Source organism: Astatotilapia calliptera, chromosome 2, assembly GCF_900246225.1.
Source record: "Astatotilapia calliptera chromosome 2, fAstCal1.2, whole genome shotgun sequence".
Classification (NCBI taxonomy): Eukaryota; Metazoa; Chordata; class Actinopteri; order Cichliformes; family Cichlidae; genus Astatotilapia; species Astatotilapia calliptera.
In genome coordinates, this window is record NC_039303.1 from 20,570,272 (window position 1) to 20,595,065 (window position 24,794).

At 40.6% G+C, this 24,794-nt stretch overlaps 2 protein-coding genes across 8 annotated transcripts; both read right to left on the bottom strand.

Annotated features, from left to right (window-relative positions):
- Positions 1-2,757: 2,757 nt before the first annotated feature.
- ap1ar (adaptor related protein complex 1 associated regulatory protein) lies at positions 2,758-14,721 on the bottom strand. 3 transcript variants are annotated; one of them, XM_026186818.1, is made up of 10 exons: positions 14,478-14,721; positions 12,094-12,142; positions 11,969-11,995; positions 11,633-11,658; positions 11,439-11,535; positions 11,163-11,261; positions 8,163-8,227; positions 7,644-7,717; positions 6,208-6,330; positions 2,758-5,910 (listed from the first exon to the last, which is right to left on the bottom strand). In XM_026186818.1, the coding sequence occupies exons 1-10, from the start codon at positions 14,546-14,548 to the stop codon at positions 5,645-5,647; spliced, it is 897 nt and encodes a 298-aa protein (XP_026042603.1). In that variant the 5' UTR covers positions 14,549-14,721; the 3' UTR covers positions 2,758-5,644. The 3 variants fall into 3 exon arrangements, with proteins under 3 accessions (XP_026042603.1, XP_026042613.1, XP_026042624.1); XM_026186828.1 differs by having other exon boundaries at positions 8,163-8,224; positions 14,478-14,720; XM_026186839.1 differs by lacking the exon at positions 11,163-11,261 and having other exon boundaries at positions 8,163-8,224.
- An 870-nt stretch (positions 14,722-15,591) lies between these two features.
- On the bottom strand, positions 15,592-21,235 carry cfap100 (cilia and flagella associated protein 100). 5 transcript variants are annotated; one of them, XM_026179745.1, is made up of 16 exons: positions 21,171-21,235; positions 20,973-21,063; positions 20,077-20,154; positions 19,771-19,871; positions 19,412-19,622; positions 19,264-19,328; positions 18,533-18,696; positions 18,110-18,190; positions 17,770-17,939; positions 17,580-17,652; positions 17,154-17,196; positions 16,901-17,055; positions 16,622-16,751; positions 16,341-16,543; positions 15,990-16,083; positions 15,592-15,888 (listed from the first exon to the last, which is right to left on the bottom strand). In XM_026179745.1, the coding sequence occupies exons 3-16, from the start codon at positions 20,093-20,095 to the stop codon at positions 15,763-15,765; spliced, it is 1,635 nt and encodes a 544-aa protein (XP_026035530.1). In that variant the 5' UTR covers positions 20,096-20,154; positions 20,973-21,063; positions 21,171-21,235; the 3' UTR covers positions 15,592-15,762. The 5 variants fall into 5 exon arrangements, with proteins under 5 accessions (XP_026035530.1, XP_026035551.1, XP_026035566.1 ...); XM_026179766.1 differs by lacking the exon at positions 20,973-21,063 and having other exon boundaries at positions 21,171-21,230; XM_026179781.1 differs by lacking the exon at positions 20,077-20,154 and having other exon boundaries at positions 21,171-21,229.
- Between the last annotated feature and the right edge of the window lie 3,559 nt (positions 21,236-24,794).

The window sequence follows — 24,794 nt, forward strand, 5'->3', positions numbered from 1 at the left end:
TTTTATAACAAATGGTAACCCCACTGTCGAACGGTTGCCGCAATGCAGCTTGGAGTTTACATTGGTCTAATTAAATATTCACAGCGGATGGTGACGTGAGCTCAGTCTGGAAATCACACTTACACTTAAGCTTGTGTATCAAAATGCAAGATATTCAAGAATCAAATGCATTATTATGTATGTATTCCCTTAATGCTTTCAAGGCAACTTCTATGGGGAAATTCCACCTGCAAATCATCATTGTGTAATGCTATTGATGCTTTGCAGGAGGAAAACTACTACTGACACTATTACAGTTCATGTCATTCAGGTGTACAAAGCTTTCTTTTTTCTATCAAAGGGGATATATTCAGTTTTTTTCTATTTTCTTATAAATATACACTTTTCAGAGATTTTGGTCCATACTGGCATATTGACATCAAAGTTAGTGGAGCTTGATTGCCTGCACGTTTATAACTAGAAGCTCCTGTTCTGTTACATCCCAAAGGTGCTCTACTGGAAAGAGTTCTGGTGACTGTGGAGGCCATTTGAGCACAGTGAACTCATTGTCATGTGAAACCAGATTGGAGTTTTGTGACATGATGCACTGTCCTACTGGAAGGAGCCATCAGAAGATGGGTACACTGTGGTCATAAAGGAATGAATATGGTCGGGAACTATACTCAGGTACGTTGTACCACCTCACGGCAAAAAGTGTGTCAAGAAAGTTTCCTCCACACCATTAGACCCACCAGTCTGAAGCGTTGATACGAGGCAGGATGGAGCCGTGATTTCATGTAGTTTCATGTAGTTGGCGTCTGAACTTGCCATCCAAATATTACAGCAGAAATTGTGACTCATCAGACCAGGCAACATCTATTGTCCAATTTTAGCGAGACTGTGTGAATTATAACCTCAGTTCCTTGTTCCTAGGTGACAGGAGTAGCACCAGTTGTGGTCTTCTGCTGCTGTAGCCCATCTGCTTCAAAGCTGGACATGTTGTGTGTTCAGAGATGCTCTTCTGTATACCTTGGTGGTAATTTGAGTTGCCGGCCATTCTCCTCTGATGTCAACAAGACATTTTCACCCAGAGAACTGCTGCTCACTGGATTTTCCCAGCAGTTTCTGAAATACTCAGAGCAGCCCATGTGGCACCAACAATAATGGCATGCTCAAAGACACTTTTTTCTTCCCTGTTCTGATGTTCCATTTGAACTTCAGAAGGTTCTCTTGACCATGTTTGACTATGATGGTCTATTAGACATGGTCAAAGCTTGAAACAATTAGGTCAGATTAAATTGAAGTATTCCCTTCAAGGCAAAGGTTCAGGCTTCAGACAGTTTCTCAGCCCTTTGTGATGTAATAGAGAGATGTTCCCAATGGTGCGGTCACGCCAAGCAGTTTTAGCTTGGCGTGACTATATGAAAAAGTCTATACAACGAGGCAAACTGAAATAAATTTGCACAGCTGTTGGCCATACAGGTAACTCTAGGATAGCACAAGTTAAAACACATTTAGCTCTGGTGAAAAATTCTCTCTGGCCTGTGTTACGAAAAACCATCAGCTGGGATTTTCCTATGGGCTGCAGATTCTCTTCTGACGCCACCAACAGCCAAAATGTCAAGGTAACTAGACAGTTACCAGTTGTACTCCCTTTTTGTCCTGGTGGCTGTCAGGGGCAAATATTTTCAGGTTTCCAACAAAGCAGACTTCACAGGAGCAATTAAACCTAAACTTTGCTTTGCAGTTGGTGCGAGTGCTGTTTAAACCTTTTTGTGAGGGGCAGCCAATCATAAGAAAGCGGGCTTGTGATAGCAGCTAAACTGATGGGCTGCACCAACTGAAATAATGATGATTTTTTTGAAACTGGGAATCATGCAAAGTCATTCTAGTAGTCTCCAATCAATAGATAAAAATAAATAAATAAATGGAGCACAATAGATCAGCTTCATGGACAGACAGGAGATTACAGATATACAAGTTGTATTTTTCTTATCAATAGGAAGTCTCACTGTTCAGTTAACTGGCTTTCCACTCCTTTTGTGGTTATAAAAACTTTTGTAGGTTTTGCTAAGCCATCATCCGTGTGGTTCACTCACAGGTCAGCTGCCAGTGCAAGCAGTTTGATTGACAGGTGATCAAACAGGTTAAGTATACACTGTTCAGGTAGTATGCATTTGTTCAATATCTGTAGGTGATGAGCCAGTCTTTTGAACTGAACAAGCATGTAGTGTTGACATAGTTTTGAGCTGAACCCTTATGTGTCACACTGTTCTCTTTGACTGTCTGCCTATTCTGCCCGTCACAGTCAGCTACACAAATCCTCTTCCACCTTCTTCAAAAATAAAACTGCACAATGCATCACTTCCTGTTCAAAGGTTTTTTGTTTTTTGTTTTAAAAACCAAGCCAACGTCAGGCACATCGTGTTTAGAACAGCAAGTGAGTAACATATTCATGAACTGGCGGGAAGCTGAATCACAGCTGTGTTTGAAAACACACAGCAGTAAACTTGGTGGTCGGCCTCAAGACACCAAGGCGATTTTTGATTGGTTGGAGAAATTAACCCGTCCTGAATTTAGTCACACGCAAGACGATTGAGATCTGAAGAGTCGGTTGCTGCAATATTAGAGAGCTAGAAAGAATGCCGCCTGCGGATTGCTGGGAGCAACCATTCAAGGAAAAAAAAAAAAAAATACTGTGAAGCCATCACTATCATCAATTTCTCCATGCACATAGTAAAAATGCTAGGTTATGTTTCAGCCAGCTACTTCAAATTGCTCTTTTTAAATCTACTTTATTTATTTTTTTGAAGAAAGTAAAACTCAGTTGTGCAACAAAGAGATACAAATACATTCACCATAAAATGAGTAGGTTTATTCGTTGTTCGTCCTTAAATGGATACCAACTTTTATAAAAATGATTTGCTGTTTTGTGGGTGAGTTTAGGTATCAATCAAGCCACTGACAGTGGTGGCTAAACAGTGCAGCATTAAAGAGAGACAAAGCCCCAATCCAGGTCTTATGGTACATCCATTCAGCCTCCACGTACGGTCTATGTTAAAGGGGATCTTTTATGCTTTTATATGCGTGTGTTGCAAATAACGAGGCCATCTGTGCAGGTAATCACTATGAGCCAAAAACGTCAGTGCTCTAAATGTTACAAATGCACAATGCTATTGTACAGGATGTATCAAAAAGAATAATCCCATTTTAAAGTGCTTTCATTCAATGTTCACAGGAAACAATCTAAACATGTACCATTTAGAAAGAGGGCATTCGTGAGTTTCACTTGGTTCCTGGTTGGTAGCATAACAACAACAGTGGCTGCAGAGACTGCAGACATACCCACAAAAGTAGGGCTCAAGTTTGACTTTCTTATGGATATAAAGTATGTGTCAGGTGTAGGGATGCATTGAGCAGTTGTGAGCATTGTGTGATCAATTTTACATTCAGCCATGCACTTTAAAGATTTAATTTTCTTCATGTCCTTTACTTTTAAAAATATAGCTTTTGGAAATCAGATGACTCTTTTGATACACCCTGTTCTCTTAATTATGTATAATGTCAGAAGTGGATCGCCCTAATATGGTTAGGTCATTTAAACAGGTCTGGCCGACACACTGTTCAAATCTTCCATTTATGAGAGTCAGCCAGTCAGAAGATAGTGTGCTTAATGAGACAGCGGCCATAAAGGGAGAGGCAAAAGTAAAAATTTAGAGCATAAAAGGCCCCCTTTAAATTTTGCAAACTACTTCTGTGTAGCCTCTCACTTACAACTTTGGTTTGTACTTTTGATTTTTTTTTGCCAGAAACATTTAAACATTCTGCCAGAGTCAAGTGTCAAGATTACTTTAAAAATTACAGATTACACACTCAGTTGGTCTGTAGTTAATGTACCTGAAGCTCGGGACTTTCTTCCCCCTCCATGATTTTATTTTGTCCCTTTATACTCAGAGTGACAAAGAATGAAGTTTTGTTCTTTTTAAACAGAAAATTACAGTGATGAGTCAAATATGCTATACTCACAACAAAACATAACACTGGGGAAACAAAAGGAAACAATATATTATACCACACTCAAATATTAGGAAGGAAAATTACCAGTGTCTCGTGTACACACTTTGACAGCAGTGCAAGTCAGTGGATCGGGTTCATTTTGGTAAAATCTTCTAAGATCTGAATCGACAAAAATCAACACATTGCAGGTGCACGCAGTAGGCAGATTTAAACTAATTAAAATTGATTAATGTGAAAAGCTATTTTCCCGACTCCAGTTCAACAACATGTGACAGGTTAAGATAAGAAGAAAAAGTAACAAAGAAGAATTAAAAGCCCCTTCCTTAATCAAAGCAGCACTGGATCACCGACGCTAACACCACAGGTTTGATCTTTTTAGTTCAATTTCAAAATATTGCTTTTAATGATTTCTTCTCAGATATCACTAAAAAGTTAGTTAAACACTCGGAACTGATTTGTCTCCTCCAGTAGGTTTAGGTGAATGATGCCTCCTGTTATACTCTGTAATGATTTCACTGTGCTGCTGAGCAAATATTCACACGATACTTGAAAAAGCCTGAATGTTGTTACAAAGTTACAGTTTGAGAAGTTTTTTTCTGTATTTGATCAGCATCATGACACAGTTTCATATGAGGGCTCTCAATTACAAGAAAGGAGGCTTATGACTTCAGCTGAGGGTCACCGCCATGAGCTCAGCTTTTTGTCAGAGTGCATGCACTGACTTCATATTTGTGCGTGCCTTTTTTTTGTGAGCGCTCATGGCTGACATGCAGTGTTCACCTGTGCTGTCTCGTATAGCTTGCTCCACTGATTCACTGAGAGATGGTTTCATTTTTCCTTCAGCAACCTTCCAGTGGAATTCACCTCCCGATCACGCATCAAAGTAAAGAACAGACGGATTTTCTTTTTTCCCTAATTTAAACTGCTTTTGTGCTTCTGTGGATTTTTTCTCTCTACATGTAAAGAGATCCAAGAATAAACCAGCCTTTTCCCCACAGAGGTGCTGAGTGAGGTGTTGGCCTCAGCACTGCACTTGGTCCCCAGGTACTGTTTGACTGTTCGCTGCTGCTAAATAGTTAGCATAGGTCAAATGCAAAGAACAAATTAGCCCGCTGGGATTTTAAAAGTACCTAAATGATCCAGAATGACTACTTTACCCACAAACTGTGAAAAATCTACACATTGGTCATTTTTCACTCCAATGTGTAGATTTTCCTGCACAATTACTTCACTCACAAGCACTGAAATGTGTCCAGTTACACCAGTCAGTATACTGGAGGGTCAATCTGCTAATATAATAACATTTCACACCCAGTTGGTTGGTGATAAATTGGTTTGTATACGATCACCTGGGTGCGTTAGATAAAAAGCACTTGTTGTACAATGTGTAAGACGGTCGTGGATACAACTGATCAGTTACAATTCATTAAATGGTCGTTTAGCAAATGAAGGCACTGAAAAAATGAGTCTGATAAACGTCACCACACTGTTCTGTAGTGCAGAGGTACATACATGTTCCTGCAGCATCACAGTTTCATGACAGTATGAAGAGCATGTAAGGAACGACATTTCCACTTCATGAGGCAAAAAAGCTGGTGAGCCTTGACGTGAGGAGGCGGGCCGCCAATGTCTCCTTTGGTGCTGGACACTATCTGTCTTGGTTGTCTGACCTGAGGCCGCAGTCCGAGGAATCCTCAGAGGGAGTGTCTAGGACAGGATTGACAAACCCTTCGAATTCTGCAGTGTCCTCTGGGTGGGTGCTCACAAAATCATTCTCCCACTCCAGTGCGGTGGAGTCCTCGGAGGCTGAGGTCGGCCCGCTGTTCATTTGCTTGCCGCCTGGCCTCAGGGCTGCGCGCAAGATGTCCTCCTCTGTTCGAGACCTCTCCCACACTGGAAGCGCGCGATTGATTCCTACAATGCAGAGACATGAGGTTTGATTCTGACAGAAGAGCAGTAACTGATGTCAAACAGCAGAAGGTCCACGGTGGAAGTCACAAACCGCATGTATTACATAAGTGTGCTGCCTTGAAACGTACACAGGAAAAGACCGAAAATAAATGACAGATGTAGCAGCAGAGAAATGAAAACAAAAGAGCAAAATATGTTTTCAAATAAATTAAAATACTCTTGGAATTCTATGAAAAAGAGGGCTCATCACATCATCACTATCCTAATCAAACTTTTCAACTTCAGTCAGAATGTTCTTACCTTCCTCATCCTCCCACTCCAGATCTAGTGAGGTACCGTCATCGTTGGTGGAGCGGGTCTTGGTGGTGAAATCCCAGCTGCACTCTGTGTTTGGAGTCACCACATTTGTGTCAGACGGGAGTCCTGGGAACAAACAGAAAGCATGTAAACCTGACCTCTCATGAATATATACTCGCAATGTACAACAAAACGATTATCTTCTCGATGCCGATACAGCCGGCAGTCGGTTTTTGCAGTTTTCAACAAGTTGCAGAGGTCCTCAGAGCAACCGCAGCTCATTCTTCTTTGGCAAATCTCTCAAGATCCTCCAGATTTGATGGTCTTCTAGCGTGGACCCTGGTGTTCAGTTCACCTGACAGATTTTTAAGGCAATGCTTTTGTGCAGCCCAGTCAGTAACGTTCACTTACTGACTGGCTCACTGGAGGTAGTTCTTCACCAGGAGCGACACACGTTTTGGGTCGTTGTTGTGTTTGAAGATAAAGAGACGACCCAGACCCAGGTTTGTTTCTGACTGCTCGAGGTTTTCTTTTAAAATCTTCACGTATCCTCCTTTCATCATAAGCCTCCCACCACTGTGTTCCCCTGTGGGGACGGTGTCCTCTGAGTTGTAGAACTCTCACTTTTTTCTCTAAACATCAGCAAAGTGTCTGCAGCTAAAGAGCTGTAGTTTTATCTCCTCTGACCGAAGGACGCTCTTCTAGTCTGGATTATTTGTCTCCAGGTCGTTCTTAGCACACCTCAGTCTGGCTTGAAGGCGTTTCTTCTGCAGAAGTTTTTCCTGGTCTCTAACGTCGCAGCTCATTCCTGTGCAGGTCTACAGTGATTGTCTCCTTCAGACTACAATTTCAAACTTGACTAAGTCATTCACGGGTGTCTTGGCAGTTGTTCTCTCACCATTTTTCTTTCTAGAGTCTTTTGCTTCCCACTGCTGCCAGGCGTGTTCTGTGTTGTGTGTCTGTCTTTACATTTCTTGATGATACTCCCCACTCCAGTTCTTGACACTTGGAAACACTGTGACAACTTTGTATATCGTTCTTCTGTTTTCTTTCTTTCTTCTTCTGCCAATTCTCTCTAAGCTGATTTGTTTTGTAGGCTTTTTTTTGTATGATGCTTTCTCAAGTAACAGCTTGAACCCTCCATCAGGTTTTCATACTGTGTATAAATCGAAGCTAGCGCTCAGTTTTAACTTAATTGTACAAGCTTTGAGCATTAAAGTCGCAATTAAGGCAGAATAACAAGGTCACAACCCCGGTCACTTTTGTTTCTCTGAAATATTTCGTACATTGTGTGCAAACAGAAATAACTAATGCTTTCTAAAGAAAACTAGTATGTTTAGATACGCTATGTTTCTCTGCCCTGTTTAAAAAAAAAAAAAAAAAAGCACCTGGGAAGAGGTTGACAAAAGCCTTAAATTTCATATAGATGGTTCACTCACTGTTGCTCCTGAAAGCTTCAGACTGGGCTTTAACATTTTGGAGGTAGGCATCAAAATCTTCCCCAGAGGTTTGTCTGAAACCAAAGAGAATAAGACGTGTTTAGCAGCAGTAAAGCACAGGAATCCCTCCAGTCCAGCGTACTTTCATTATTTCTGCTGCTTTCATGTGCAGTGAAAACAAATGAAGACGGACTGGACAGCTTGGAGCACTAAAATCTGCTCTGCAGTCTACACACTGTCTGGCTGCAGCCGCAAATATAATGTGCACTTCATCACACAGATGTGTGTTTTGAACCTCCACAAAAAAACAAAACAGACATGGTATAAGACTTTTCCAGGCAAATTCAGCCATAAATGTTAATGACTAAACAGTCGATTAGCTAGAGGCTGCAAGTTCTGGTTTTCCAGTCTTTCTTCAACAAACACATCGTTACTTAAATCCTCCTGCAGAGTCCCATGACCCGAGTTTGTCCTCAGCTCAACAACTACGCCGTTGTCTAATGAACTTAACTGACTCACTTTCTTTGCTGGGTTTCACCGCCGGAGCCATCTGCTTTCCCCCGTGTCCTCTGGGCAGACAGCTGCTGACAAAAACACCACAGATCAAGTAAAAAGATAATCTCATTAGAAATTTCACAGGATTGAAATACACACTGGATTCATTTGAAAGCCTTTAACAATTTTGGCATTATCAAGGAAAAATGTGATCAGACATTTTTGAACAGATGAAGAAGAAAAAGAAAAATAAGCAACACCAAAGGAGCAGTGGAATGTGACCACAGACAAATGGCAGTCCTGCTAGTTGTCCTTTTTTTCTTTAGATCATTGGTCCCCAGCCTTTTTTGCACCACGGACCGGTTTATGTCCGGCAATATTTTTATGGACCGGCCTTTAAGGTGTCGCAGATAAATACAACAAAATAAAACCAGTAATGGTACCAAAAAAAGAAGATTTATTCATACCACACGGGAAAAGACCCCGGGAAACCGAGTTAGCGATAAAAACCATAAATTTCCCACCCGAGCCTCTTAAGGCCCGGTACCAAACGACTCACGGACCGGTACTGGTCCGTGGTCCGGGGGTTGGGGACCGCTGCTTTAGATCACATGAGCAGAAGAGTACATATGAAACCACCATAGTGATGAAAATTCCTGCTTGATTATTGCTACATGCCAACAGTCTAGTTTGTCTTTGTAAAAACGTGCATGCAGGGACTGTAAATATCAGCCCTTTTATGGACCTTTTTTCTTATTTCCCTGCTTGACCTTAGAAATAAAGCCCATATCCAGATTTATATCCACTGGCACCTTTGCCTTTCTACTGTAACGCAAATAAACTCCTCCTAGTTTGTTTTGCTTGCTTTGCCAACAAGGTTCCTGCACCATTTCAAAACCCAGCCTCAACTAATGACAAATAAGAGCAAACAATGCTGAAAAGATACGCTTTGACTTTGTTATACATGCAATAACTACTAGTTGCCATACTATTCAGCACGTCACTACCTCAAGAATTAAAAGCTTTTCATTGCTGCACATGAAAATAAAATGAACCTTTATTTACAGGTACAAAACACTGAAGTAAAAGTACAGAAGTACATCTGCTTCCAGCAGCCTGAAGTGTGTCAGAGAAAACAACCTGATTCACACATGTACATTTCCTGTACAGGGTTTCTGCCTGACAACAGCTGACAGCAAGCCCCCACGGTCCCACCATTATTAAATGACCCCCACCCACCCAGCAACCAAAGCAAGCTCATTTATTTACTGCAGTTAGTAATTTTAGGTTTAGTCTTCTTGCTGCTACATTATATGTAGTTGAGATCTACTATGCAATAAATATATATTTGGCATTTTTTCAACTTTTTCTACTCTAATGTATCTGGTTGTGCTAATTTCTCCCCCGGAGCCGTCAGACTCTTCAACACTCAGTAACTGGACTGACACACACACACACACACACACACACACACACACACACACACACACACACACACACACACACACACACACACACACACACACACACACACACACACACGCTACTTTTTGGCACAACCCATTGTCATTGTTGCACTTTTCTATTGCACAGTCTGTATCGCTCTGTTCTGTCTGGTGTTGCAGTGTCTATGTTTTGTTTTTTGCCATTTTGCACACTTTTCTTGGGCTCTTTATGTAGTCCTGTGTTGATTGTCTGTTATATGTCATATGTAGCGCCACGGTCTTGGAGGAACGTTGTCTCACTTCACTGTACCACTGCACTTAGTTGACATGACTATAAAGCCACTTGACTTGACACGGAGAAATGGCCACATTATGCTGTGACCTTAGTGCCCCCTAGTGTTTCACGCCCTGTAAATCCATGCAAAAGCAAAAGGATAACAACAAGTGGCAACTAAACTTACAGGCTTTTCTTTTTTTCGTACGAGTCTTGAACAAGCCTTCTCCAAATTTAACAGCCGACCTGCAGCAAAGTTAGGGAAACATAAGACCTAGGTTTCCTTGGTTTTAATGTCAGATTCTTCAAGGACTTCATTGATCCACGGGAAATCAACAATCTCAAGCAAAGACAAACAGTATACTTCCATGAGCAGACAACAGTGATGAAGGCTGAACAGAGAAAGGTGGACTTGTGCAAAAATAATCACTGTGAGCTGAAATTAAGATTGGCTACTTCTTCTTTTCCTCCTGCCTGGCTGCTCCATCTTCAACATCTTTTGTCCAAAACATCCACTGTCCCTCCTCTGCACATTTCCAAACCATCTCAGCCTTGCACCTGCACCTGAGCTGTCCCTCTGATGTACTCATTTCTAATTTTGTCCATCCTGATCCTGGCAGAAACCTCAACACCTCCAGCTCGGCCTCTTGTCACTTTGTCAGTGCCACGTTTCCAAACCGTACATCACAGCAGGTCTCACCACCTTGTAAAGATTCCCTTTCACTCTTGCTGCTATACGTCTGTCACAAATCACCTCTGACACTCGTCTCTACCTGCTCCACCCTTCTTCACCTCTCGTGTGCTTTGAATGGTTGACCCCAGGTATTAGAACTCATCCACCTTCACTTCCTCTGCTTCTTGCATCTTCAGCTTTGTATCTGCCTCCCTCTCATTCATAAACATGTATTCTGTCTCGCTTCATACCTCCACCTCTCCAGACTCTCTTCATAGATTACAATGCCATCTGCATTCCTACTGTGGTTATATCAAGGACACAAACCCCACCCACCAGTCCACAATAAGAAGTATTGAATTTAGGGGAAAGAGAGCCAGAAGGGCTTATTTCACTAAGGCCCAGTGAAAGACAAATATTGTGACTTATATAAACTTATTATATTTCTGGTCAAGAAGAAAAATGGAGCTGGAAATGATTATCATAGTCCCCTTTAAAAATACATTAAAAAAACAAAACAGAAAATTGAAATCCTGGGAGGTCTCTGCACAGAGGGGCCAGCAGCTTAGAGGAGGAGGAGGAGCTTTAGCCGAGCAGTAAGGTAAAGAAGGCAGCGCTCAGTACCGCCTCACCTCCTTCAATTTTCGTTCACGTGCCAGCCTGGCGGCCTCACGCTGGGCGGCATTTCTAGCCTCCTCTTCTAGCCTCAACTTCTCCTCTTGTGCCTCTAACTGAGCAGAAATAATGAAATGAAACAAACAAGGAAAAAATAAATAAATAAAAAAACAGAACAGAAAATTACAAAAACAGAAAAAACAATGCAGCAAATTAAAGGTAAGCCAACATAAGTTAAACACAAAATGAAACAATGAGGGCTGTTTAATCTTGACGTGGACAGGTGGCCTCACCTCGGCTCGCAGCTTTTGGTCTATGACGATCTGTTTGTCTGAGATGGCAGCGTAGCGGTGCTCTTTGAGGTTCTTGATCTCATCATCACTGATGGGCCTGGTGGAAAAACAAGAACACATATTACTCTTTTTGTTTTCTTTTTTCATGCCAGAGATTATTAGCTTTTTCTTTACATCTGAGCAGGATCTCTTACCTCGGGCAGGGCTGGGGGCTCTCAGCCTGCAATGCAACATACACAACATACTTTTTAGCAAATAGCTCTGAAATCCACTAAGAAATGCATCTACCCTACTGCACTGACTCAAGAAGTGCTACTCTGGGACTGAGCGGAGAGTAATCGAGTTACTCTCTGGGAGGAAAAATGGATGACTCCCATATCGCAGGGATGGCCACATCACATCGTTTTCTATCCATCATGAGCCGAGCACGGCAATAATGGACGGTCTGATCCAAGGAGCATAATCCAGCTTTTAATCAGAAAACAGCATTTTTTTCACAGACTTATTTAGCTCATAAAATCTAAACTTACCTCATCACTTTCTACCAGATTCTCAAACTGAAAAAATAAATAAATAAAAAGCACAGTTAGACTCATTGCATTAGCTTAAATAGTCATTCTTAAGAAAGGTTCAAATAAATAAATAATGTACACACCTCGATTGTGTAGTGCTCCCCTGTGGTGCTGCTGCGGAAGTATTTTGACCTGCAGGAAAAATGAAGAGAAAAAAAATTAATTTCAAACAGCAGGGGTACCAAACATGAGGCCTGCGGACCAGAATCGGCCCACTTCCAAGTTCCAGTTTTTTCTCCACTATGTACTTTAAATTTTTATTTCTGACAAACTCAAAAAAAACCAAAACATTTTTGTGAATTACTGTGAATTGTTCTGTTTTAGTTGCAATTACTACAATAACTTTATTTTCTTTAATTTTATAGATTTAATCAAAATTAAACATTTCTGTCATTTACTACAGCAGCATTTCGTTATCATGTAGAAAAACAGAGACATGCTAGACGTACTACTAAAACTGCAACTTTCTTCTTATATTAAATGGGATTAATTTAGTAGTTAAACACCTTTACACTGACAGAAAGGGCTGTTTCACTGGTTTGGCCCACGATGTAAAATTACTTTGACATCCCTGATCTAGAGTATAATGAATGAGACAAATATAAATTAGCATCAGCACTTTTCACTTTCCTGTCTCTTCTTCATATTGTTAAAAATATACACCAGGTCTATTCCTGATGCTTAATTTTCAAAATACAATTAAAATCTTCAAAATAAAAGGCCCAGTGTAAACTAAATACTCATTTCTTGAAACCTCCTTAGTCTGACACAAAGCCTTGTGAAGGTCTTAAAATAATGCTAGGGACTCATTTGTGTGGTATTAATTTGATGTTTGAATTCACAATGCCAGAGTTATTGCATCATAAACCAGGAGCAGTGGCTTCATAAAGGAAATGAACTAAAAAAAAAAAGAAGCATGAACCTATAGCCAAATCTCAAAGCTCTACAGGCTGTTCCACCAGTTTCATGAAAGAAGTCTCAGCTGTATGTAGGTAAACAGATATTAGCATAAGCAAACTCTATGAACTTTGTATTGTGAAATTTCCCACATAATTATTGATGCGTCACTGTCAGGCCTGTGAAATAGGAAACAGGTTGTTGAGTGTTGGCTGTTCAGTTTGTGTTCAAATGTAGTCTGAATCCATTATTTTGTGTGACTTTTGGGTGCTGCTGAGTCACCACAGCAAGCAGCTCCACGTGTTTGATTTGGCAGAGCTGGATGGCCTTCCTGACCCAACCCACATAAGGACTTGAGGCTAGTTGAATGCTTTATGTGGAACAAACTGTACATGAGAAAGCTATATTACACAGATGTAACTTCCACTAAAGCAGCGTGCTAAATGACATCTGTACCAGGAGCCCTGACAGCCTCACCTGCCCTGCATCAAATACTGCCAATTAACATTATTGATTTGAGCTGTGACCTTTAGGATCTACAACAGTCAAACCTAAGAGAGAAAAAAAAGCTGTTTTTTTCCCTTCATTTTAATGACTGTCAGTGAGAGTGTGACTTAAAAACTTAAAACCAGGGGCAGATCTACAGGGAGGCACGCGGAAGGGGGGCAACTGCCCCCCTGCTGTAGAGCCTCGCCCCAACTTCTATGTTCCTAAAATATTTTTCGCCTTTGCAGGATTGCTATCGTTTGTCCAGTGAGCACTGCAGAGTGTGAGCAAAGTTTTTCTACTTCAAAAATCACCACGCTCAACCATTTTAGTTTATACCTAAAAATTATCTTAGAACAGATAATGATACAATAAATGTTTTGTTGACTGCATTTACATATTGGGGGATTTTCAGATACCTCACTGAAGAGGACACCTTTGTTGTAATGCCACTTTGGGCTAAGTTACAACTACTACTGTGGTACGAAGTGTTAGCTACTGTCAGCTCCATTATATAAATCTATGGATGAAAGTGTGAAAAGGCTCGTTGCTGGTAGAGTGAAAGCCTTCTCTCACCTTAACAAAGCACAAGGTAAAGTCAGACTAAAAAGCATCAATTATTTACATTCAACTGGGTGACACAACAGCCTGAAGCTAAGGCAAAAAACAGGCAATTAATCCCAGCAGCTAGCCAAGCAGCCAAACTGTCCATATATTAGTTTACATGATTGTGTGTGAGCTCTCCAGAAGCTCTGTCAGCTGTGCTGTCATTATCAGACCTTAGCTAAACTACAAGTCTACAGCTAAACTACAGGCTCCTGACACTAGGGGTGGGGTCTTGATTCCCACTGGCACTGGCTGACTGCAGGTACCGTACAGCTAGAGGCTAAACTAGCTGGCCCGTATCTCTGATTTACAACATCACCGTCTGTAATAACAGCATCCCTACACAGCTGCCCAAGTGCTCACAGGCAGACTGCCGTGTCAAACTACCGGCCAACCTTATCAGCAAGCAGATAACGCCGCTTCGGGTGATGCTTGCATGCTAGCTAGCTCAGGCAGCTAAAGCTCACAGTTGACTCACCCCCCTCCTCGCTGGATCCTGTTGGTTTCTCTCCTGAAGAGCCCCACACAGTATGCCCAGCAGTTACCCATCGCATTGTCAAATGTTCCTATGATCCGGCTGCCTATCGCCTGACAGCTGCTGGAGCATTAGCGTTGGCAGCTACATCTCCAAACGTACTCCTCTCGCTCCAGCCACTTCCTCATCCTCCTTTCTTCCTCTCCGGCTGGTGACAGAGCTCAGATGAAAGTGAAACATCACCACCTGCTGTCCTCTACGTGAAGTTTTGTGAAGGGCCAAAATAAAATCCAAATAAAAAAATAAAGAAATGACTCAGTGAGAAAATAAATGTGCTAGAAAATAATGCAAATAATATCTTACTATAATGATCATAGGGTATGTATTTTATGTTCTCCCACTCCTCCAAGATGCATCAATCAGTCTGAATCAAACCTACTTTATATAGACTGCTGAGGGTACCAGTATCATCAACATATATATAGCTTTTGGGAATATATTTGATTCATTCATGATTCATTAATTTGTTTGCTATGTGTGAACAGACATTTTTTTTCATCTGAAAATATACAGTGGTATAATGGAGATTAAAAACTAACATGAGAAATTTACACATGTGTTTTCATACATGAGCGAAGCAATTAAATGTCACACACCTGAGAAAACCTACCAGTTTGGTAGGGGTATTCACTTGACAAATTGTTTTTTTTGAAGGTTAACTTTGTGTTTATTGGCTAGAGTGAATAACTACTATTTTCTCCCATATTTTTAATAGCATTTACTGTATGCAGTTCTGCTTTTTCCCCCTTCCAGCAATATGGGAGGCCCTTGCTGGGGGTCTCATCCTGTTAAAAGGGAGCTCTTCCTTCCCACCACTGAAGTGCTGCTCATATGGGATTGTCCATGTGACATTAGCTTCAAACTCTAATATCACATGGTCTTCACATAAAGCACCTTTAAACAATTGTATAAAGAAACTAGAAAAAGCTTAAAAAATGCTTAAACATGTTTGAAATATTCAAAGCTCAGCTTTCTAAATGATCTTAATTGCATAAGATTAGCAAAATATCAGCGAGTTTAAGAATAAAAGGCAACAAAACCAAAACGTTTACCACAGTTAGATGGCTTTATTCTGCACTCCAACGCTAAATTTGTAGTATCTCAGCTCATATTGACTTACTGACATGTCATGATTGTGGCATCTGTGTGATAATACATGATCACTCATCAGCCTGTGCGTCTGAGGCATGATAGCACTTTCAGTTATTTTCTTTGTATTTTTTTTTTATCAGTCCGTGTTCTCAGGGCCAAAGAGGTGTTCGTGAATCTCATCTTGAGCTGGGATGCTGTCCATGTTGCTGACTTTGACTCTCTGGGTAACAGGCATATATCTGGGCATGAGCTTTTTCCCACTCTGAAAGAAAATCCCGAAAGTGTGCAACTGAATCAGTTTCTTTAAAAGTTGTAAGTCAGAAAAACTAAACTGGAGAATAGTGTTAATGGAAAAAGACCCACGATTTTCTTGGAGTCAGCCAGCGATCTCTCCGAGTACCTCCTCATCCTTTCTTTCTGTTTTTCTCTCTGCTCTCTCAGCTTGTCTTCACGCTCCCTGCAACATGTTGTAGAGAGAGTGGGAGGGTGTTTATATAACACTGCACTGTAATTTATGCTAAGACTGGAAATAATACATTCAAGAAGAAAAAAAAACAAAAGCTAGTTTCTAATCAAGGAATTCTGTTTTTACCATAGAGCCTCACAGTTCTGCAGCTGTTACTGAAAATATTTCAAGTTTTTTTTTTACAGGTGAAAAATTCAATAGCCAAGTGGGCTGAGGGTGGAACATTGAGCCACTGAGGCACACAGTACCTGGTCCTCCTCTCGCTGTCCTTGATCTTCTTCATTAACTCCAGTTTTTCTTCAGGGATGCTCTCAAGGCTCTGCAGTAGTAAAGACAGCCGCTTCTCAATGTTGGTCAGCTTCTCCAAAGTGTTTAGTTTGGTCATCCTGTCATCCATGCAGCTGCGGTGCACCTCTGCCACCTTCTCGCTCAGAGCATCCAGTAACACATCCTGTGGGTAAGCGAAGTGATTACGAGGCCTGTAAAAGTCACCAAGTGCAGCTTGGTGCAGCGGTGTATTCTGTGTTACCTGGTCCTGTGTATTCAGGGACACGTGGAGAAGGACCTTCCGCTCAAGCCTGGCTCCTCTCGCCTTCTCCTTCTCGATTCTCTCCTTCATTTCATTTATCTGCATTGTAATTTGTTTTTCATCCTTTTCACTTGACAGAAAGAAAGCAGCAATGAGAAAAGAGGGCAGCTGGAATAACCAGAAAACAGTAAAACCCTGAGTGTTATAAGAGCTCTGAAGCTGCAAGCAAAAAGAGATTTAGCCACTGCGTAATGTAACAGAGCCATGTGACATGCTTACTGATTCTTCTTGGTTGTTTTCAAGGACTGTTGGAGCTGCTCCAGAGTCTCCTCCACCCTCGTAGAGTTCAGAATCAGGGACAGGTTCTGCTCCGTCAGCTCTGTCATCAGATCCAGCAGCTGCTGGGGATCAGTGAAATACAGCTCTGGCTCATCCTACAGAGAGGTGGGTAAGACATACCACTGTCAGTACTGGGAAGAAATATTCAAGCTGCTCCTTTAGTTAACGTAAGATAGGATCGGGAAAAACTGACCTCATAATCTGAGCTGTCACTGTCCAATTTAGGATCTGTGACTCTGCAATGTAAGAGTTTTACACCTGTGAGAGAAGTTACAGCAACACTGGAGAGGATTTTAAATGTGATCTTCTAGTTTTTCTTTATTTTGCGGTTGTTGTTTGAAATACAAAACCTCTTTCTGGCAGAATTGTTGCGACTGTGCTCATGTAGCTCATATATTGTTGCCAGTCACTGCTGGTCTTTCATTTTCACGTTTTTCCTGTACAGGTTGTGAAGGCTTACAACGAGGGTGGCTTGTTTCAGACAGAGGGTGAATTGAGGGTGCTCCTAAGTGCTTAACTACCACATTCAGCACTACATCAAAACTATGACACAAACAGTGGATGTGCAGAAATATTAAACAAAGCCATGAGTGAAACGAGAGTGCTGGTGCTCCCTTACAGACTGTCACTGTGGGCTGGGGACAGCCTGGTCTCCTGGATGGACGTCAGCTGTCTGCCTGGAGTCTCCAAACCTGCGTGCATGTTAATAAATGAAAGAATCATTTAAGTCAATTGCAGGACATTAAGCAGAGTACCGCCATGCTGGTCTCTGTTGCCTATTTTATGGTGATTTACTGGGCATTACTTGCCATTCCTAATAGCAGTGTCTTTAAGCTCCCTGTTCTGGTCCTCCTTGGTGCCTTTACAAGACATAACCTTTGACCTCTGGGCCTCCTGCCACTCTGGAGGAGACAGCTTGAATAGAAGGTCCTTATAACTCTTGTAGTCTACCAGGATTTCTTCAAAGCTGGCAAGTTCACTGTGCAGAAGAAAGACTACATTAAAATCTACACAACATAAAAACTGTATCTTCGAGGGAAACCACCTTTAGCGCCTCTGTGTTCACCTTCTGGATAAACATGCTGACGGACTGAGACAGGGGTGATGCCCACACACATTTGATTTTTTTCAAGATGATCTGAATGCTACCTTTTTATGGTGAGTATTTCAGCAGTTAGCCTCCTGATTTCATTGTTCTTCTCCTGTGTTGACCTGGCCTCCTGTTCATACCTGGCAGCAGAGACAAACACAACTATTTGCAAAGGAACCTTTTAATCATCAGTACAGGTACGGCAGAAATAAGCGTGTTCAGGATTCTTTGCATATTTTTTTGCATACTCTTGCACATTGTTCTTTATTCTCCTTTTATGAGCTGAGAAACAACAACCAAACATTCTTATTATAAAAAAAATACTTATTTTAAAATCTATGAGTACTGCTGGTATAAACATCGACATCAGTCAGCATGATTTATGTACATCACAGTGGTGCATCCCTAAAACACTATTTTATGAAAATGTGATTTTAAATTGAACAGAGACGCTAACAGGATAGCCACTGTTTAATCCTTACAGTGTTCTGGCCTCCACAGACTTCTTCTCATTCTCCCTGAGAAACTCTTCAAATCTGACATTGTCTCTCTCAATGCTCCGCTCCAGGTGTTTCAGCAACTTCTCTTCCTTTGCTATGGCCTCGTCCATCCTCAAAATCTCAGACCTCTTTGTCATCACGGATAACTGAGGAAAGGAGGACGAGAAGAAGATGAAGCCAGACTTCTATAATCTTACATGATGCATATTATTGTAATAGTAATTAATAATAATTTCCCTATCTGTCTGTCTATCTGAGATGACTTTAGTAAGAGAACAGAAGTGGATCATTCATTCAAGCAGTCATCTGCTTGATCTAACTCATGGGGAACATTCAAAAGCACATACACAGAAGAAGATACACATGTGTGTTCAATTCTATTGTCATAATTTTCATAACTCATGTTGAAAACATTAAAAGCTGGTGGCGCTGAGTTTAAATGACGTGAACATTCACCAGGTGAGGTTAGAACAGTAGGCCTGACCCAAAATGAAGACCTAAAGAGGATTTATTAACCTTTTCTGCATTAACTTGACTTTGTCTCATTCGGCTGGATCTATAAGGCTACATCAGAGGAAAAGTTTTTATTTAACTAGAACAACCTGTTTTAGTTCAGTAGCTGAGTTTGGATGATAGTTATCCTCCATTAATACTAGACAGAGCGCTGATTCAAAAAACATGACAGCATATTAGCAACTGTTGAAATCATTTACCTCCAACACAGCTTTCTGTCGTTCCAGGGAGATTAAGGCATGCTTGTTGTCTTTTGTTACTTTTTCTGGGGACAGAGGACAAACAACATGTTAAATTGATCGTATCTGTTCACATATATTTTGAATTTTCTACTCCTCTTCCACTTACCTTGTTTCATTCGTCCACCAGATGTTTGCTTAGGGGGAACTGTCCTACTCTTGATTGGTTTTAGATTCGTCATCTTCTCATTTCCCCCCTTCTTCTCCTCCTCCGCCTCGTCCTCCACTTCTCCCACCAGCTCATTCTTCAGCTTGGCCGTCACTCTTGCAGCGTGGGTTGTCTTCTCATCAATTGGCAGAGCGAGGAATTTACGCATCTCCTGAGCACAAAGGGCGAACAGCAGCATGACTTTAACACAACAAAGATCCATTTTTCACTTTTAGAAAATGCTGCCATGCCAGTATAATGCGTGGAGAGAAAATCTGTCATTTGGACATACATAAATGTGCAAAAGCACGCTCACAAACCTCTTTACGGTCCTCTCTTTCGTTTACACGCAGCAGAAAAATGCTGTTGCCGTCTGGCACTTTGAACGGGCTCAGCTGAGTCCCTCTCTTCCTCCTTGTCCCTACACACGTTGGGAATAAAAGATAAAAACAACAAAAGTTGCAACACTTTCTGTTATTTCTTTTTATTCTACAACTCAGTTTTATTTTACAAATCTCTCTTCTCTCTGATGAAAACATATTTGAAATGCAGCACAAACCAATCATGATGCGCTGACAGTACACACACTGTAATGTGTAAAGCACGACTTTATAAAAGAAGCTTACTAAGCTGCGGCGATGACATATCTGAGGTGCTTCTGACATCAGGGGTTGAACTAGCTTAGCATTTAATGTGGCTGCAGGCTGGGAAAAGAAAAAGTTATTCTTGGCAGAACAGGAAGTTACATTTCTGAACGTTTCACACCGTAAAAGCCAGACGGATGTCCTCTGGTGAAGGCGTCCTGGCAATTTCCACCTACAAGATTCCTTAATCGTATTTATTTGTTTTACATTCTTTCCTAAATCTTAAAACGCCTCTTATAACCGACAGTTTTATTTTCAAAATACATTTACTATCATTAAAGGCATTGTGTGTGTTTTCATACTAATTGGATCTATTTTGGTTGGAAACGTGGCGTGATCTCTATAATGTCATCAGGCTCTGTGTAATGATACAAATATAAAGGTCAGGGGAAGAGGCCCAATCAAACATCTGTGTGTGGGTGAGGGGCTTAGATGATTAGATGATTACTTAAAGGATGTTATTCTTGTTTTCTCTATATTTTTTATATGTTAAATAAGTATTCTTAAACATGTATTCTGTATATATGTTTAAGTGACGTTGAAGGTGTCAGTTGGTATGTGTTAGTGCCAAATGGGCTGATGTGCTTTTCTTCTCACCGCAGGTTCTGGGCAAAAAAGTGTCTTGTTGACACCAGAGATTAGAGAAGTAATTATAGTATTATAGTACTTGGCACACTAATAATGTTTTGCTATAAAACATTTCTGTTTCTGACCTTTTTTTTTTAGGAGTTTCTGGTAATGTGTTAAAGACGCTTTTCAAAAGTAAAGTATGTTCAATGTGTCATAAAGACAGTGAGTAAGTGAGTCAAATCCTACAGAAACAGTGTAAATAATTAATAAATGAATTTAAAAAATACACTTTTTTTTAATAACTTTACCCCTAAGTAAGGGCTCGTCTTTGCTGTTGAAATGTGACCGTCCTCCTGTGATTACACCAGCAGCAAGCAAACGCAAGCAAACCCTGCCAAACTACAGATAAATAAACGAAGTTAGTGATAAATAAAAAAGGTCAAGCTGCTGCAAAAGACAGATTTAAGGACATATTTTTATTGGTATTCATAATAAAGCTAACTCACCGTCTTATAATGCTGTAGGTAAACAGTATAGATCGCAGCTAGCCGCCCCGCTGGCTCTGTATACCGTTGTCATGGTGAATGTTGCCTTCAGGGCCTCCTTGTTATTTCTCCCTTATTATTTAGTCTTTTGTATAAATAAATAGGGAGGATGTCTATATTTGTATTGCTAGTTTAGTAAATGTGATGAAAAACAAACTAATTTAAGAGAACAGTTACTTGTTATTCTGAAACACTATAAGCATATTACAGGAAATGGTTTTCAAGCTGGCTCTTCAGTTCTGTGGACCATGTTTGTTCTCCACTAGATGGCATGAACATATCACAAAATCCATCTCAGGCCTCTCTGCACTGGATTGCCTTCTTATGAGGGACCCAGGTTCCAAGATTAAAGAAAAGAAATAAATGTTTGTAGCTAGAACCTGTTTCGTCCTTATTTAACTCCCCACCACTTTATCTTTCACTTCATCATGTGTATCAGTGAATATACTTAGAATCAGATACTGTATATTTTCTTCCCACGCATCCACACATGACCCTGCACATCTCCGCTCAACAAAGCAGCCCACACACTATGCTTGCTTGTAGGAAATCCCAGTGTCAGATTGTCAGGTTAAAGTAATGCAAACACATGGGGGAGTGTTGGCTCACACAACAGAAGGGGGCATGTTGTGTAAGAAAACAGAAATGGCGTCTTATTCACATTTGAAGGAATGGCTTCAAGAGCAGGGATAGATTGGAAATCAGAAAGAAGCAGAGGCTCAAGGCTTTTCTCCAAATTCCCAATGTTTCCCTTCCAGAATTCCTCAACTCTCCAGTAGAGAGGGGGAAAAACTTTCTGAAGTGTACAGCTGCACAGAAACATGATTTGTACTGTACATAAGACTACCATATAATGCTATAAGTGCATTAGAGTATCTTATGGAACAGTACAGATTACTTCTAACTCCCCCGCTTATGCAGCCCAAAGACAGTGGATATTTGCTATTATATAAGAGGTGAACATTCAGCCTTCTGTGCAAGGCAAGACCAACAGCTTTCCTTCAATCAGAGTCCATGCAGCCACCTTCAATTAACCCAAACTATCTAACCTGAGAAATGATTACACACAGAACATATAATGATTTGAATACTGTAAGAACTGAGTCCCACCCCCATCTCTTACAGTTTAACTGAGTTGGTTGAGTAAAAAACAAAACAAAAAACTGGACTCCTGTCATGAAGCAAACGTTACAGAAGAGTTGGAGCTGCCACACTGTCGAGCAGCTGTTCAGAGATGCAGACTGTGCTTATGTCCATACGACTGAACAGCGGGGTTTCAAACGCAGCCAACATTTTATAGTGTGTGGCTGGTTTGTAAGCGTGCCTAAGCATTATAATATATTATAAATCCACTTCTGATCAAATTATTCACACATATATAAATGCTTTCCTATAGCATTTCATCATCATTCATATTAACAGTTAAATGGTTTAGTGATATCTGTGCATACTGCTGTAAGTATCAGTAAGGAGGTCTGCTAATGACCCGTGAAAGTGACATATTTTCATACAGATGTACAGCACAGTACAAATCTTGAGCGTCATTCCATTTCTTTATATTTTGCTTCCAAAGAGCTCGACTTTCCTGTATTTGATTAGTGTTTCTCCAGGACATCTGAAGGAGCATAAAAGAAGAGGCAGACCTTAAAAACGATCTACGGCAGATGAAGAGTGTCTGATAGTCACATTCTTAACGAAGAACCAAAAGCCCAACAAAGACCTGACACAGGAGCTGACAGTCAATCTGACCGTTAAGCTGATCCATCTACTGTTCCCCGAGGCCTCATCAGAAATGTTCTCAGTGGTGGCTGTCAAGAAACCGTTCTTAAGGGAAACAAGGAGCGAACCTTTGGTTCACGTTATCATCATTAATGGAGGAGTTCAGGAGAGAGGGGAGTGGGTGCAGACAATCGAGGGCTGCTTTTCAGACAGTGTTGTTGGGAGTCTTGCCAAAATTGCACTTATTGCAGTCATTCATATTCAGTTATTTACAAATCAATACATATTATCCTAATGTTGGTGTAGTCAAAATAGACATCTCCCATGCTACCCTCATCTAATTTTTTACTGCACTACAAACTTCTTAAAGTCCATTTAAAAAGAGCAAACAAAACAAAACAAATCTATAAAAAATACAACACTATTCCCTTCAAAGTAAATACTCCAGAGAGCTGCCTTGATGGGAGGTTTGTGCTTTGACAGTGTCAGGGTTCCTGGGTCGTTGACCCAGTGATTTCAGTTTGTTCATGTTCAGTTTGGTTCACCACATTAATGTTCTCACTTCCTGTTTTTTCCCGTGTCAGCTTGTCTCCCGTGTCATTAGTCAGATTATGTTCAGCCCTGTACTCACCTGTTTCCAATCATTGTCATCATCCACCTGTGTATTTAAGTTCCTCGGTTTCACCAGTTCTCTGTCGTGTCATTGATGTTAATGATGTATGTCTGATGTCGTCTGTATGTCCAGTCAGTCAGTCAGTCCTTAGTTCATTCATTCATTCAGTCAGCCAGCCATTTCCTCCCTCTGTACTGTTTGCTCACTCCTTCGGCAATAAACATCCACCTTCACCTACCTGCCTGTGAGTCCAGCGTTTGGGTCCTCCTCCTCTCATCCACGACACTACCCTTGACAGACAGTGCTTCTTGTTTTTTAATGCATTCTTGATAGCAGTAATTGTGGTTTAAAGAAAACACATGAAAAAGTGTTCTAGGGTACAAAAGCCTCTCCTTGTCTTCTTTGTGGATTTCGATGCTTAAAAAAAATCAAATTAACATTAATGTTCATTTGCATGATTTTGGATTAGACAAGTGTCAGAGCTTTCAGTCATAACCTTAAAACACTAAATGCACTGTTACCAAGATATCACCCTTTGCTTCAAAATCATTTTCTGCATGCATTTGTCTGCAGTGTGTGTAGTGTGTTGTGTTGTGTCATTGGGAAAAAGCTGTAGGACTATAAAGTCCAATGAGAAGTCTCACTTTTTCACTCTTACACACTGTAGAAGCATTTCAAATAATACTCATGTCATTTAAATATTAAATAAATCAAGGCTGAGATTGGCAGAGCCTCAAATGAAAATGCTCAATTGATTATATCAGAATCAGAATCAGAATCAGAATACTTTATTGATCCCTGGGGGAAATTATTTTTTGTTACAGTGCTCCATTTTAAACCAACATTAAGACAAGACAGACAATACGCTAACTAAGAATAGTACAATATATACATATATATACATACATACATAAGTCACTTATTTGGCATTGATTGTCTGTATCTAAAAACAATCTGGTTAATTGAATTAATTATTGCTGTGTGAACTGGGAATTCAGAAAGGCACTTTCTAAATATAGGACACTCCAAAGCATGTCTAATGCTAGTTTACACAGAGTAATAATTAAGTGGGAAATGAGCAAAGCTTCAACTTGACATAAAGCACAGAAAGAAATTGAGACATTATTCAAATTCTCCATATATCTATCACCAGACCTCGCTGTGTTTATACACTTGTCTTTCATGCAAAGGTGGTAACAGCATTAACATTTTAATTTTCCTCTATTTGTGAAAAAAAAAAAAAGATCAATGAA